Genomic DNA, 17,309 nt, shown 5'->3' on the forward strand with positions numbered 1-17,309 from the left:
TGACAATAAAGATTCTGATTCTGATTCTGATTCTCTTGCTCTCTTTCTATCTCTCTTGCTCTCTTTCTATCTCTCTTACCCTCTCTCCTTCTTTCACTATCTGTCTCATTTCTCTCTCTCTCTCTCTCTTACACTACCTCTCTTGCTCTTGTTCTCTCTCACCCTTACTCCCATCATGGTCCTTCCCTCCCACTCTCTTGTGTCAGTCGCTCTGTTGGGGCTGCTGTGCTCAAAGGACACAGCAGTCACTGTACAGTTATAGAGCCAGGGGAGAGCAGCACAGACCTGGTTTCAGGTCACGAAAGTCTTAATCTAGCTTTTAAAGAGACCTTTGCCATCGCTTATTTTAGTTCATCATAGACTGGTGTAACAAAGCTTTAGGCAAGTGTCTTCTTAGTCATGTGGCTTCTGGACTGGATCTTCTCCATCAATACAGCTGTGGTAAAGCTTGCCAGCGGTCTAACATGCAAGTGAGTAGTGCTGCAGTTCTTATGTGGGAAGCGAGTCAGACTTGGATCATGCATGTTCTGCTTGTTTAATTTGCGATGATGGGGGTCAGAGTAGTAGTGTTTTGGAGTGTGTATGTGTGTATCTGTGTTACTAGTTTACGCAGAGCTTGGCTGACTTACTGATGGTCAGATGATCCAATATCCCATGTTTTTTTGCTCTTGTTGTTGTTTTTATTTTTAATTAAGGAGCAGAAGCAGATTTTTGCGTGACTAAATACCTCACCACCTGCTTATGTTTTTTACTTAGGGCTTATACAAGTGACTGAGAACAGGACCGATCTATCCCCCGAAAGATTTGTGCTTCTCACTCAGGAAAGACCTTATCACCACTTCCTTTAAAATGTTCTGATTTCAGTTGCAGACTTGTTTTTTGTTTGTTTGCATCACTTCAGAAATTAAACCTATTTTTTTCCCCCTGCAACTTTCTCTGCCTCAGATTTAATTTTAGGACTGCAGTCCTCTCAGGCGACTGCACACGAATAGCCATTATTGTATTTTCCAGCACCATTACTCTCTGTTATATTTTGCTTTCATTGCTCCCTTTTCTCTTCCAGCTATTGCTGCAGTTCATTACATAACACATCAAATCTTTCATCATCTGCAGCTGACTACAGCTCTGTGTTGCTCTATTTCGCTCTCTCTTGCTTTCTTTTTGTCCTCATGCTGTAGGTTAACCACTACTTATCCTTCCATCTTGTCAGGGCTAGAAAAATATAAATATGCCTGTTATTTCTTTTTTTGTGCTGGTTGTCACAGGGAGGCGGGCCATGTCAGGCCTCGAAAATGTTGGGCTTTCAGCTGTTTGTACAGAGATTTGTTTTTGTGAATTAGGAAAACCTGCAGTGGTTTAAGTGTTGCTGTGCTGGCTTCTCTCTTCCTCTGTCTCTTTCTCAGTCTGCTTGGAAACATGGCTTGTACAGGAAAGCTACCATAAAACACTGTCTCTATTAATACAGCTTTCTGTAGAAAGCTCTGCATATTGAAAAGAACATTTTATATCAAGCTTTTATTTACACAGCAGATAAAATGGAAGTGATTTGTTTGAAGAAGATTTAAGGAGCTTAACAAGCATATTTTTCTTCACTTTATGCCAATGCTGCACCACACTCATTTACACTTTGTTTGCATTGCGCCCTGAGGCCCTCAGTACATAAACCTATTGCTGCTGTTTCATTCTGCTGCTAAGGCATTTTGCATTGATTTTATTTCGAAGGAGTAAGTGGGAAAACTAAACTTCTTGGCCATACTCCATCCTCACAGGCTCCTTTTCTTCTGTGTGCCCCTGTTTGTTTTGCTCTAGCGATCTGATAGGGCTGGATGGGTGGAAAGAGTTCAGCTAGGAGAAAGCAGGAGATGCTAACACATTCTGTCATGTCAGACGTGTGCTTGAGAGTGATGGAGACATAAACTGGTTGTAATTCTTTTAGATTTCGAGTCTCTGACACACAATAACTGAATAACACAAAAATGTGTCCCAGGCCAGAGTTAAACAGACTGTATGAAGGAGTTAAACCATCAGCTGTGACTGATACATTCAAATTTTGGCATAATAATGTTGATTTAATCTCTATAAACAGGTGTCAAGGTAAGAATTTTGGTACCAGATGCTTTCTAGACCAAGGGCTTTAGACCAAATACACTTTTGAACGGGCTTTGCCTTCATAAAGGTAAACAGTCTGCAGGGAGAACAAGAGGGGATGGATTTGGGCGTCTTGCAATCTCCAAATAATCAGTTATTGCCTAACCACAGTTTAGCTTTTCATTATTTATTAAAAAGGTATCTGCATAGATCATGAAGCCTCAGCCCAAATATTAGCTCTCCAGGTAATTGCTTACCACACATGGCCATTTCCCCCTAGAGGTTAGTCAGTGATTGGTAATCAGTGGGTTTCTGTATAGGTTGTTGTTGTTGTTGTAGTAGTATAAAATAGAGACTTAAGATGACAGAAAATATTTATTTTCAGTCTTATTTTCACTATTTGATTAAAAAAAAAATCAAATAAAAACAGCAGCCAGTCAATGACAGAGAGAAAATAGTTTTAAACTTCAAAAAGTAAACGCATGGTCATTTTTTCCACAGCTTTTCATTGTAATGGGCTCTGTTGTATTGTGTATAAATGTTTTGTGTGCTCAAGGCCGCTAAATCTGACCAAGTAATTCTCAAAATATACCAGATTCACTTGCACAACAGATGGTTTGCACAGGTATTGCTTATTTTCCAAGATGGCTGTTTTGCATTGAAAGCTTGCATATTTACTTTTCCTGTATTAATACTCCATTCATCACAAATGACATTGCATAGATCCTCCTTGGTCATCTTGTACACAGTTGTGTATATCACCTTCTATAGTTATATATTGTACTGTAATATTCATTTTCTGTTATCTACCTACCTAAAAATATTATGCAGGCAGAAGATTAATTACCAGAATTTCTGTATCATGACTGAAGGAAACATTTTGTTACTCTATAGTTGTATCTAATTTAATGTCTCGATTATACACCATAGTTGGTTGGATGGTTGGTTTTTTGTATTTTTTTTTTTTTTGCATCATTGTATTTTCCTAATTTAGATGTCTGTCTGTAAAATAAAATTGCTGAATAGTTTTGCTGTGTTGCACTGGAGTGGAGAGTTGCACAAGGACACTGATGCACTGCCTAGAGATTCTTATCTGAATAACTAGAGATTGTAGTGTGCTGGATACCTGTCCTTGTATGGTTGATGTTAAATACTGTTAAATTCTGAGATATCCCAGAGCCTGTCCAATGTAAGCCAGACACTTTACTTTTTTTAAATTTTAACAACATCAATACATGTTACAACATGTCTGTACAACATGTTGATAATTTAAAAAAAGAGTTATCCCTATGTGTATTGTATGTTAGAAGTTGTAGAGCAGTTGCTAAATCATTTATGTCCCTCAGCTTGCTGGTTAGTATTCATTTTCGCAGTGAGCAAGTATATGTGTGCAGGGAGGAGGAAGTTCAGCAATCTGATAGTTGGAAAATTTTAAATGGCCAGTCACAAAAAAAATAAAAATAAAAAAAATGGGCCTGAGTCATGCAAAGCTGCTCTAATATAGTTCCAAAAAACTTGTGAAATACAGTAGAGCTTCACGTTGTGGATACATTTCTGATTCCTTCCCCATTACATGAGTCATCTCACAGTTTGAAAAGTCTGCCTTGCTATGCTAAGGTCTGATGATTGCACAATAATTTGCAGCATTGATGTTTCCGTGCAAAGAGGAGTAAGTGAAACGTTGAATAGCAGGCAGGCGAGATGGTGATCGACAGGCAGAGAGGGGAAAGGAGAACAGTGTTGTTTTGGTCAGATTAGGGGGGTGTGGGGGGTTGATGTCGTCCCTCACCTGCAATGCAGTGCTGGGCTGTATCATCCAATCATGTCCCAGCTGTCAGGGAAGGGGGCCGGGCCAAAGGCTGACGACAGCCAAGGAGAGTTCTCGGTCAGACGGAGAGAAAGAGAGACGGTGAATGTGTGAGAGAAAAAGTGAGCGTGAGAGTCAGCGAGTGTGCAGTGGTACCCTGCGCTCCAGGACTCAGCCTCAGTGCTCAGCCTGCAGCTGAGCCTCTGCATATCTCATCTCCTCTCTGTGCTCATCTTCCCCCACTCTGCTCTGATCCATCCTCTTTCCTCTTCTTTCCTCTCTTCTGTTATAATCACTGCTTTTCAGTTGTCAGCACTGATCGCTTTCCCCCTCCTCCTAAACTCTACTTTTTTACTCTCTCCATCCTTTTCCCTTTTCTGAACCTCTAATCCCTCTTTTTTTCTCCTGGCGGATGGAGTGAGAGGCTCTTTCAACACTTACACCTGCTCTTTCTCTGGGCCTCCTCCCTGCATCATCCCATGGGTATCCGTGCATCTTGCAGGTAAGAGTAGGTATATGAGGGTGTATGTGTTTGTTGACAGCAACAGACAGGATATAGTGACACAGGTTCAGGTGTTTCCAGTGCTGCAGAAGTCCTTGAAGTATCCTGGTTTTGTCTTGTGATCAGAGGTCATTGAACCGTCTTTGTCAAAGTGTCGTCGTACTGCGGGGGGGGGACGGACGAACAAACTTGGATGCGTGATCATGAAAGGCACGATTGCCTGCTGTCTTATCCCGTCAGAAGTGTGAATGCTGCTGATAGGTTAGAAGTCATGCATATGTGCTACATTTTTTTTCTCTTGTTTTACCTGCAGGCATTGTTTTCTAACCTTTCTTTGCTTTTTTCTGTTCTAGTGCTGGCAGCTATTTTTATTTAAGGATCTTGTCCTGGGATTCAAGGTCCATTTGACACTTTTTAAAAACGTTATGACTGATAAAAACTGTCATTGCAAACTGTGAACATTAGTCTGTTTTCTGTCAAACTATGCTGATGTAGTTTTAAGCAATATCAAGTACGTTATCTTTATTAATATGTCGGCCATATACATAAAAAAAATCTTCCTTATGTCTAAACAGTAAACAGGCTCCACAAAAGGAGCTCAGAAACAAAACAGACTTAGAAATCAGCTTTCAGTAAGAATCCATAGATGACCTTGTTTTTTTTTTTTTTTAAATAGTTTTTCCTTTTCTTCATAAATTGTTGGTTTTTATTCCAAGTTTTTTTTTTTTGTCATCATTCATTGTAGTCATTGTCTCTCCAAAGCTTGTGTGTTGTCTAAAATGTAAAACTGTCCTACTTTTCATCAAGTATATATTAGGAATGAGAGGAATTTGGCCCTTTGAATTGTTTTGCTCAGTGACTGTGCTTTTGCATAAGCAAACACATTTAGTGTTGTTTTGGCTTTGCCAGACTGTGTTTGTGTTGGTAGATCTTGCAGTAATGTGTAAAAATTACACAGAAAAACTGGGGGCAGGAATGCATCTGTTAGTCATAGTGAAAATGTATCTTTCAGGAGTTTGCAAACTTTAAACCACTGTGGTTTTGATGTTTACATTTGACAGCAATTCTTAAATGAGTAGGGAGACTCAAACATTATCTGGGCTGAAAAAAAAATGTGCGCACGTCCATTTGAGTGACATCTTTTCAGAGGGAACTCTCACTGCAGGTGGGTGAATGTGTAATGCAGATGCAGAATGAGTAATGATAAAAAATCTTTTTGTTTTATTCTTTTTTTTTTCTCTCTTTGAGGATACCTCCTACACACAACAGCTAGACTGATATCAGCAGGCTGGTAGTGTTATTGTGATACTTGGAATATCACAGATTTGACGACATTGCCTCGTACTGTGTGTTGGCAGATATGCAAATAGAAAGTGCAGTGGATACATGTCTCATTGGCTGCATTTTTTTTTTTAAATCTTTTTCCTCCCTTATGTGTCTACATCATCAACCCAGAACTGGTCAGGCTTTGAGCAGAAAGCCTATTTTAATTTCACCTACTTGAACTCCCAAGCTCATTTTTGTCACTGTAGCAAAGGACTTTAGTTAATTAATTAATCTCTGCACTTCTGACTTTAGCTCAACATTATTATTGCCTCCCTCCCCTAAGGAGCAGTAATAAACAGCTGAGTTGAACAAACAACTAAACGCGTCACAGCTTTGTGAGCACGTTTTTACCCGAGATGCATCCACAGTGGTCATCCTGCTCAGACTTAAGCCAATGAACTGATTAGCTGTCCATGCTAATCCTAATAACTTAAAAATTGATTGCAAGCAGAACACAACAAAGTACCCTCAACCAAACCAAATTTTACCTCTGTATACATTTTTTCAGAGGGTACATGGTAATGTCAGCTGCTTATTCCATATGACTTCCTTTAATTAGCTCCAAATCTATCCCAGCAGTATGCAGTTGAGCTTGCGCTGAAGCGTTGCTTTTTAAATGATGTAGAAAAATGAATCTGTTTAGACATGAGATCATAAGAGATTTTATATGTGAGATGGGAATGTCTATTTAAGGCTAGAAATTATATAAAGAAAGAAGTTGTAGGTTGTGAGGGAAACATCTGTTTACACCGCATTCAGAAAACATTTAGCTGGAAGCACCGGGCCATTATCTTACTTACCTCCACAGTGTGACCAGGCGCACTGCGAAGCACAATGTAAGGTCTCATTTTCTCTGATTTTCTCTGCAGGAATGGTTTCTCAGATTTTGCCGATTCTTTAATTTATTCTGATTTTAGTTTTTGTTGAGGCTTTAGGTTATATAAACATTTACATAGTCAATAGTCAGATATTGTGCCTGTCTTGGAAAAGCAAGAATTTTTTTTGTTTGTTTTCAGCAAATTAAGCTGAAAGGATCAGACACATTCTGTTCTCTGGAGTACCTGCTGTTAAATGGATCTTCAGGGGCCTCCTGTTTTAGTTGTTTGATTTCAAACTTGTGCATCTGTCGTCTTTTCAACCAACCAAACGTGGTGTCGCTTTCACTCCAATGAATTGTCCTGTATAGTTTGAAGCATAGTTTGAAACATGGAGAGACAGTTTCTCTTGAGATCACAATCTTGCACATCTTGTGAGAATTTAGTTGCCTTGCAAAGCTCCAGTCTTAGTAGGGTGTTTTCAGGGAAAAACAGGTCATTTCTTCCTTTCTCTGCTTTACAGACTGTGCATAAAATTGAGCACTTATTTTGTAGCTAAGAAACAGCACAGATTCTGTAGTCTATGAGCTTACTTCAGTTTCTCTCATTTTCACTGAGACTTGTATTCATGGTGTTATTTATTTATTTCAAATTCTACTCCAGAGATATGGCACAGGTGGAATTGAGTAATTTATACCTAATAATACCTGAAAGCAGAAGGACGACAAACTGACTTAAGATTAGACGTTGAGTAGTGTTTTTAACTAGAACCAAATAATAATTAACTGAAAAAGACAGCAAGTAAAGACACTCGGCTGTTTCGAAGAAAAGGTCGAGGTATTGTCATAGCCTTGGTGTAGGCGTTGGCAACGTCTGTTTCACAAAAACGTTAATGTTAGTCATAACTCCAGAACAATGTGACCTGGGATGTTCAAATTCACACCATAGATGCATCTAATAAAAATCTCGCACGAGTTTGAATCTTGGCGACCTTGTCCTGAAGGTAGAGGTCAGAGGTTAAGTTTTCTGAAAATCTTGGGAACATGATAACAATGTGACCTAGGATGCTCAAAATCACACCATAGATGCTAGACCCATCAAACCTCACACACTTGTTCACTGACTTTATTATAATGGCACTTCCACCCCCATTATAAATCCAAAACAGCTGATTGTTGGCACCCGCTGAGCAGTGCTCTTGTTTGTCATTGTTAAAGTGGCTTTGGAGTCTCAGGTTAATATAGGGAGCAGTTTATAAGCTGAAAATGTCCTGCTTGGCAGCAGCACTGGTAACCAGGCCACTTGGCTACTCTGATCCATTTTTGTACTGCATTGTTCTTGTCCTGGCCGATGTCTGTTATTTTTTTTTTTCACAGAGTATGATAAAAAGCTGCTCAAAAACAAAATGTTGCTGCATTTAGATTTTTTTAAGCACACATTTTGACACTTTATTGGTTTTTAAATGCATATGTAACCTAGTGTGTAAATGAAGTCATTTTGACCCAAATTCCTAGTTTCCTTTCAAGAATGAGTAAATATCGGGGATGCACTTGTCAGACATTCTAGGGTGGAGAAATGTTTATGGCGTGTAAATGCATGTATAGAAAGACACCACTTTGAGAAAAGTTTTCCCCGTGTTACCATTGAAATTAGACCCACTGCTGTAAAAAATAAAGAATTTTCTTTGCAGTTGACTTCAAGCTTTAGATTCAGTGATGGTTTTGATTGTTCATGTCCTTTTGTCGCTGCTGTTGATCATCATTGATGTATACTAATTGATCTTTAGTACCAGTGTGCTGGTGTACCTGCTATGAAATCTAGTACCAGCGTCAGTATTGATAGATTGGAGCATAGTTGTGCTCCATAATCACTGCCTGTTCTGTCAGTTGCAGTTTTTTTAATGAAATATGGATTTTTCTTTATCCATGATATTCATGAATTTCTTTGAATAAAGCCATACTGTAAACTTTTTGACATTCATCTTTGTGAGCCAGTCTGACATCATCTTTCACCAGGTTTAGCTGTCAACGATTTTTCCTTCACACTTTCCTCCTTCTTGTCATTTATGTTCTTGTATTTCACACTTTCCTCTATTTTTTTTACATCCCTGTCTCTCTGTTTCTCTTCTTCACTCAGACCAGAGCCTCACGGACGTGGAGGCGGCTCTCAGCCGGGTCAGGCAGAGTCTCCCCTACCAGAGCAGGATGAAGAGATCTTGGGCTCAGATGATGATGAGCAGGAGGACCCCAACGACTACTGCAGGGGTACGACCTCTCTCACGCTTGCTTTCTCTTCAGAAGTGAAATGTGTTTTTTTTAATGCATCTACTAAAACATAGGAACTGGTGAACTAACTTAAATAGATTGTATTTATTCTTACTGGATTATATTTTAGCTAATAAATGGATATGAAAAGTGCATGTGGATTTATGCAGAAAAAAACAGCATTAAGGCAAAGAAGTCCGCTGCATGTCCCGATTAGCAGGAGCTCCATCTCAACCCAGCAGAGATACTAAACAGAGTCCCAGAGAAAGCCGGAGTCCTGAAAACATACCATTGTTTGCTCAGTGAAAGTGCAGTCCAGCTAACACATCCTCATAAATATCTTTAACACCTCTCTGAGACAGGCTGTCTTCTTCTCATTTTTCAAGGACACCACTATACTAGAGCCAAAAAAAAAGCTGCAGTTGAAGTACTTTGTAAAGCTGGTCTACATAACATCCAGGCTTTGTGTAACACTTAAACTGTTCCATGTCTTATATAGTGCAAACCTTTCTACTGATAATATATCATCAGCTCTTCACCTGAGCACTGTCATGTCATGTCTGGATGCTTTTTATCGATAAGATTTACATAGGTGGAGTCTTGTTCAATATTTAAGCCTGAGCTCCAGAATAAATGGAGAAACGTAACAAAGAGTTTCAAGACTCCAGCCCAGGATAAATACAAAAATACGACAGGGATATGCTGGAGATGGTGTGGCACAGGAAAAGCCAATCATTTCCACATGTTCTGGGAGTGCCCTAGATTGAGTACCTACTGGAGAGAAATCCATAAAACTTTGAACTTGGTTTTTGGAACTGAAATACCATTTAATTTTGTGATACTCTGTTTTGCTGATGTTGCTAATCTGAAACAAAAAATGGACAGGAAACTATTGCAGGGTTAGGGCAAGAAAAACATTACCAGAAAATGGCTGAACCCAACCATATGGTAGATGGTTGGTTAAATAGTACTTCAGAAATATTCAAGATGGGAAAATTAACCTATACTCTGAATATCCAAAGAAATAAATTCTACCAAATTTGGAACAGGTGGATAAAATATGTAACCCCAATTAGAGCCAGGTTTCTCTAACCTCTCTGATTCTCCCTCCCAACTGGTTGCATTACTGCCCCCCTGGAAACTGGACAGATGTATCTTCATGTAAATCTGTTATCTTCCAAAAAAAAATAAAAAATAAAAAATGCCTTCAATCAACCTTCAACACCCCCAGTTAGTACAAATGAGGGGGGGCAGGGGGATATATCTTCCTGACTGTCTGTACCCACCAGGTCTCATCAGTGACAGGAATGACTAAGCTGACCAAGAAGAATCAAACCAACTTGTGGGCCTTTGAATGCCAAAATAAATCTCTCGGCATAGAAATAAACAGACAACACCACCCCACTTTAGTTTAATTTCACCAAGTTCCAGGCTAATTGTGTTAACACGTATTACAGATGTTTAACGGAAATCCTAATGCAGTATATTCATCTGAATACACACAGCATTGTGTGACAATGTCTTAATGTGTATGCCTTTGGTCAGGTGGATATCACCATGTGAGGATTGGAGATCTGTTCAATGCAAGATACCATGTGATCCGTAAGCTTGGCTGGGGTCACTTCTCCACTGTGTGGCTGGCCTGGGACATACAGTAAGTTTGCTCCTCAATATGACCATTTGGAAATGTGGAGATTTGCACGTACGGATTTCCAAAGATCATGAGGGGAATTTTCCACTGTGAAGTTGGCTTTCATAAAATACTATTAATCTTAATGTGTTTATACTTTATCAGTTGACAACCTGATTTATTTATTACAGAGATTTTTTTTTTTTTTAGAGATTAATCTCTTAAGTCTGTCAATCAGACACCAGTGTGGCTATCTTTTGCTCAGACTTTCTTAAGTTTGCTGTTAGTTTAAACATATTACTTTACTAGTTTTATGGATCTAATAGGGATAAGATGGTAATATAGTTTCTAGCATAGACCTAGTCTGTTCAGGCAAATGCTGTCTTTCGACACACACATTCACTGCACTGTAATGTGTTTTACTTATTGATTTTATCCATGTAATTTCCAGGGAAAAGCGCTTTGTGGCCATGAAGGTTGTAAAAAGTGCTGAACATTACACTGAGACTGCTCTGGATGAAATCAAGCTGCTGAAATCAGTAAGGCACAGCACTTTATTTCACACTGACTCATAATGCAGATATCCCATGGCTCACATCACCAACTGTTTTTTGTGTGTATTTTCCAGGTGAGAAATACAGATCCCAGTGACCCCTACAGAGAGAGAGTTGTGCAGCTACTAGATGACTTCAAAATTTCTGGCATGAATGGAACTCGTATCCTGTATTTCATTCCATCACAAATGTAGAAATGTCCAATTTTCTGACTGAACCCAAATTATGCCGATCATTCTGTTAAGAAAGGGATTATTGGTTCGACAGCAGCTTAATTGCTAACTGTCCTTCCAATTTGTCCTTCCTACTGTTGATGCCTCAGTTAGATGGCATGGGCATAATGATTACATTTATTCCAGGCTAATTAACCATATTAGTGCTGAACATTCCGAGGGTAGCCCACACCACCTCTGGCTGGACATGAATTCAGCTTATCTATGTTGCTGTGCTTCCATGCAAACATCAGTGACAAGATGCCAGTCAGTGGACAGTCTTAAGAACAGACAGCAGTTTTATTGCATTCCAGATTTACACTTGTTATTCGCAGACGTCCACTTGACGTTTAAGATAAGATAAGATAAGATAGGATAAAACTTTAATAATCCCACGAAGGGGAAATTTGTGCATTACAGCAGCTCAATACAGAGAAAAAATGAAAAGGATGAGTAAGAACAAATAACTAAACTAAAAACTAAAATTCAATAGAATAAAATAAAATAGCAAAAAACTATACACATATACATAAGCACTATATACATAAATATATATATCAGTGTCAATACCCACATTTACATATACACACACGTCAAAACACTTTGGCGTGTCTCTTTCACAGTCACAGTGTTTGATGGAGTGAAACTCCCTCTGTCTCTCTGACAGCTGTGTGTTCAAGCAGTCTGCCTAGACATCCTTTAAATTAGTAATCAAACAGTAAATGAGATTGTGTTTGTGATGTGAAGCAAACATGGGGCTGTGTATATGTTTGTGTGTGGACTAGTTTCTACAGAAAAACTCAGCTACAATAATGCTACTTTGAAAGCACGGCTAGTCCTTGACTCGCATTTCTCCAGATGTGTGTATGGTCTTTGAAGTGCTTGGGTACCACCTGCTGAAGTGGATTATTAAGTCAAATTATCAAGGGCTGCCTTTGCCCTGTGTTAAAAGCATCATACGACAGGTACTGTACGGCATAACACGTGTACTTTTTCCCCGTATTGTTGTAGCAGTAGGACAGCAGTGGCAGTAAAGTGTCTGCACCTTTCAGGGACAAAGTATTTATTACAAAACATATGAAAAGTATCTGCCTTTTGCAGGTGTAATCTCACAGATTGTGGGTTGTGAATGAAGCACTTTACTTGAAATTTTGGGTGACTTTCACCTTTAAACGTTCAAGCTGATCTGACTTTTCTGAACTACAGGTTCTGCAAGGTTTAGACTATCTCCACACCAAGTGTAAGATCATACACACAGACATCAAACCGGAGAACATTCTGCTGACTGTCAATGAGCCCTACATCAAGAAGATGGCTGCTGAAGCTACTCAGTGGCAGAAGAGTGGCACCGCGCCTCCCTCGGGCTCTGCAGGTCACAGCCTTTCTCACTCAGCTCTTTGTGGTTTGATTGACGTGCTGTTTACAAGCAAGAGGTTTTCTGTTTAGATTTGTCATCAGGTGCTGTGCCATATAGTGTTTCAGTTTTATTTATGTGGTGGTGAGCCATAATCTTCAATTAGTGCTAGTAAAAAACTGCCACTACAAGTAGTTTATTTTAAGATTGTGTCAAGGAACACAAAGAAGTTTAAAATAAAATGTTTTTCCAGCCTTGTAATATAATCCAGTGTATGTGATGTAAGCATTCAGAGAGTAGAGTGTTTGTGGATGTTTTTAATAAAAGAGGAGAGCTTAGCTGTGTGCCGCTATGAGTCACCGCTGGATTGGTTATGGAAATTACCAGCTTGCTTAGAGGGGTTTGTGACTCTCACTGAGCAGGGTGCCACTGCAGACAGTCTATTAGTACAGCGCTGGTATGAATCAGCTCAGCCATCCGAACAGAATACTAATAATAGAAGAACTGAGGATGTGCCACATGCCATTCAACAACATAAATCTGTTCTTTTTTTTTCCTCTTTCCTGCAGTGAGTACAGCCGCAGCTTCCAAACCAGTAAGTTATCTATTTTCTTTTTAACAGATTTTGTGATATCAGGGCTTTGTACAGATTAACATTTGAGTCAAGTCAAAATGCAAACTGTCCTTTTGTTTTCTCTCTCCCAGATGGCCAAAATGTCAAAGAACAAAAAAAAGAAGATGAAGAAAAAGCAGAAAAAGCAGGCTGAGATGCAGGAAAAGAGGATCCAGGAGGGAGGAGCAATACCCGACAATCGAGAAGAGGAGGATGATGAGGAGACGACGGAAAACACTGAAGATACATCATCCTCAGCCACTCTTTCTATGTCTGCCACACTGCAAGACATTGCTAGCCATACTAATGCAGGTAAATGACAGGACAGAACCTGGTCATGAGTCCAATGAAGGAGAGCCGATAGCTTTTAGTTTTAAAGTTGATTGAATTTGTAGTCAGTAAGCATAATCTTTAAGGAGCCAAGTATAAATTGCACCAGATACATTTTTCATTACAAAATAAATTAAACTGAGTTAAAATTTCCATCCACTCTTTGCTTCAGACTCGACTCCTGAGGAGGAGCCTGCTCACACATCAGGGCAAAATGAACAGAGGGAGGATGTGGCCAATGAGGAGAACAGGATGGAAGTCAACTGCAATGGCCACGTCTCCACACCGGAGAAAGAGACCAGTCTAGAGGTTCAAGGGACCGAGCAGGATACAGAGGAACGGGAGGACCAACAGAATGCAAACCAACCAGACAGCAACAAAGAGACCTGCAACAGAGAAGAGCAGCCATCCTGTAACGGAAACTCTGATACCAACCTGCAACAACTCCATCCTTCCCTCAGTCCAGATTCTGTCAATGTAGAGCTAAAAGAGGGAGACAAGACAGAAGAGGAGATGGACACTCTAAAGGAGACCAAAAGAGAAAAAGAAGAAGAGAACAGCGAGAATGGTTAGTCAAAAATAAAAAAGAACTTTACAAATAAGTGTTGTTAGTTATATCAATGCATATTCGGAAACTGATATCTAAAATACAGTGTTTAATACCTACACAAAGGCAACAGCTGAGATTAGAGACATGTTTTTTTGGTTGGCAGACATGCATAAAATGAAGTGGTGATGTCATCATCCTCCCGAGAACCGAGGAAAAAAAGTATCTTTCAGTTTAACTTTTTTTGTGACCTGTACAGGGGACATAAGGTCTCAGGAGGATATCTGAAAGGACAAGTCTGAACTGACTGCAGCTTAAGTGGTTAGCAGAGACATGCAAACATAAGGTGGCAATTGTGGTTCTGGATATGAAATGACATTTGTTGAAAACATTGTTAATGAAATTAGTAACAATATTTTTATGCAGTTAGCAGGTAGTTTAGTGAAACACTAAATGGTAAATGGTAAATGGACTAGTTCTTATATAGCGCTTTTCTACTCAGTCAGAGCACTCAAAGCACTTATACAACACGTTTTTTACATTTACCCATGCACACCCATTCATACAAGCACTTCCATGTTAACTAAGCTAAGTGCTTTTTTTAATTATATAACATCCACACACATTCACACTCCGACGGAACGGTCGGAGAGCAACTTGGGGTTAAGTATCTTGCCCAAGGATACATTGGCATGTAGCCTGGAGTAGCCAGGAATCGAACCCCTGACCTTCCGATCAGTAGGTGACCTGCTCTACCTACTGAGCTACAGCCACTACAGTATTTAGGATGTGCAGCACACCAAATTATGCAGAATGTTCTGTCCTTGGATGCATTTTTACTTGAGCACAAGAATCTGATTTCACACATAACATGAGACTATTAAAAGCACATGGCTGCATATGGTTTATTATGAGTCCAATTAAGATGGAAATGAATGCAGCATGAATTACAGTGACGAGGGACAAAATGGTATAACAGTGAATGTGGGTTTGTATGGTTTGCTTTTATGTAGTGCACATTACTAATGACTTTTAATAATTAAGTATCCTGAGGATATCCTGCAAAGAATTGCTCTGCAAACATGCCAACTTCAGTGGCAGCCTCCACTCTTGGTCTAAAGTCCCAATCCACGCAGCTAGAAGTTGGGTTGAAAATATTGCTTCTTGTGGTTCTGGGAATTTTAGTCAACTTACTCCCAGTTCAAGTTCAAGTTCAAGTGTACTTTATTGTCAAAAATCTATGTAACAGGGTTAGCACAGAAGTTCGAAATTGCGTTTGACCAGTCTCCAATGTGCACGTTTAAAAACAATTAAATAGGACATTCACAATAATCTCTCTTTACATACACACACACACACACACACACACACACACACACACACACACACACATGCACACATACACAGCTAACCTACTTGTACATGAATTACCATTCTTACTCTGACATATTCATTCACAGCATAAACACAGACAATACACACTTACATATGCGCAGTCATTCGAACACTAACATACTGATAAGACATGTGCAATACAATACAACACAATACTCTCACTCATTCACACTCTTCATTCACTCACTCCCTCACTCACTTCACTCACACACACACACACACACACACACACACACACACAACACACACACACAGTGTGTAATAAGTATACTGACATGACACGCAACCACACAACCCCCCCCCCCCCCCCCCCCCCCCTCCTCACACACACACACACACATAGTAGCAGCAGAAGTACAATCAGTGGTCCTAGAAGTAAAGTGAAAAAGTGTACATCTGAATACAAGGTGCAAGAGTAAAATGCCAAATGGCATGGAATGTTCAAGTGTCTTTCCTCAGTGTGTTCATGAGTCTAATTGCTTGAGGAAAGAAGCTGTTACTCATTCTGCTTGTGCGGGACCGCAGGTTGCGGTAGAAGATGCATTTCAGTCTGCCAGCTTATATCATCCTGTCTTTCAGTCTGTTTTCCTGCTTTTCATCAACCCACATCTCCCTTTTTTCTCCCCTCTTTAACAGGCGCATCAGGCAGTATGTTAGTAAACCCCCTGGACCCTCTCAATGCTGATAAATTGCAGGTTAAGATTGCTGACCTTGGCAATGCCTGCTGGGTGGTGAGTAAAATATTTATTAAAGTGTGTGTTTATGTGTGTTTCTTTTTGTTGTTGTTGTTTTTCACCTTTTTCTGTAAAGGACTCTTAACCAGAACTTTAAAAGTTCACTGTGGCCTCTTTCCCACCAACAGGGTTCGGAGCCGGTACCTTAATTTGAACCGTTAGGCGGGTTTTCCACCGCGGAAGCACTCGGTGCTCGGCTGAAAAACAGGTTCAACTCCGGCCCCGCAAACTAGCTGGTCTCAAACCAAGAACACGTGATGAAAGCAGCAGAAGGGCGTGACTCTGCCATCTCAACATCAAGTTTTCAATCATATTACATGTGTATTACATGAGAAAAGTAAAGCGATTTTCACAGCTGTGAATTAGGTTGGGCTCTAAGGCTGAACTTGCTGCTTCGTATCGGTTCATATCACAGATAAAAAGCCGCAAAGTGCGTACTTGTCGTCTGCTCTAATCGCTGTCTGTGTTTACCTCTGTGCTGCACACAGATGCTGCAGTAGTTTGGTTTGGACCGTAAAACGTATTTGCAGCACGAGAAAGGGGAGCGTGTTCTCCCACGTTTGTGCGCTTCATCTTCCGTGTCCAGACGAGGACCCGCCCACACTCATACGTAAAGGAGCAGTTCACAGAAACGCGGTGGAAACGCGGGCCCGTTCTTAAGCATTTCGCCGGTTCATTGGGAACAGCGCGGGCACTGGCACGTGAACCGGCTCCTCGGCTGTGGGAAAGTAGCATGTGTCTCTGCACTGGGAATCTGACCATTTCAAGTTTATTTTGTCTCCCAGCATTCAAAAATGCTCTTTTTTTTTTCTTTCTTTTTTTTAAACAGCATAAACATTTCACAGATGACATCCAGACACGGCAGTACCGTTCTCTTGAGGTGTTGATGGGAGCCGGCTACAGCACACCGGCAGATATCTGGAGCACAGCCTGCATGGTAAACAGGCACACACAGAAACTCTCTGGACAGCGACATACAAATGAACTGATCCCATAAACACCCTCTGTAAAGGAAAAACTTTTTTTTAGGTGTCTTATGGAGAAGCTTTAAGTCTGATGAGTTACATTTTGTCAAAACACACAATCTGTGTTGTCAGAGTTCTAAATGTGTCTTTCTGTCCTGCTTTATTGGCTATTT

The 17,309-nt window shown here is 40.0% G+C and overlaps 1 protein-coding gene across 2 annotated transcripts in view; it reads left to right on the forward strand.

The window, feature by feature from the left end:
• The window catches only part of srpk1b (SRSF protein kinase 1b), a 28,892-nt gene that overhangs the window by 7,607 nt on the left and 3,976 nt on the right, over positions 1–17,309 (forward strand). For both annotated transcript variants that reach the window (XM_030729544.1, XM_030729545.1), the window contains exons 3-13: positions 8,675–8,802; positions 10,348–10,456; positions 10,884–10,971; positions 11,061–11,148; positions 12,057–12,163; positions 12,405–12,570; positions 13,122–13,147; positions 13,258–13,477; positions 13,668–14,063; positions 16,074–16,168; positions 17,001–17,108. In XM_030729544.1, coding sequence (XP_030585404.1) covers positions 8,675–8,802; positions 10,348–10,456; positions 10,884–10,971; positions 11,061–11,148; positions 12,057–12,163; positions 12,405–12,570; positions 13,122–13,147; positions 13,258–13,477; positions 13,668–14,063; positions 16,074–16,168; positions 17,001–17,108 — 1,531 coding nt within the window. The remainder of the gene's footprint in view (positions 1–8,674; positions 8,803–10,347; positions 10,457–10,883; positions 10,972–11,060; positions 11,149–12,056; positions 12,164–12,404; positions 12,571–13,121; positions 13,148–13,257; positions 13,478–13,667; positions 14,064–16,073; positions 16,169–17,000; positions 17,109–17,309) is intronic.

This window comes from Archocentrus centrarchus, chromosome 5, assembly GCF_007364275.1.
Source record: "Archocentrus centrarchus isolate MPI-CPG fArcCen1 chromosome 5, fArcCen1, whole genome shotgun sequence".
NCBI lineage: Eukaryota > Metazoa > Chordata > Actinopteri > Cichliformes > Cichlidae > Archocentrus > Archocentrus centrarchus.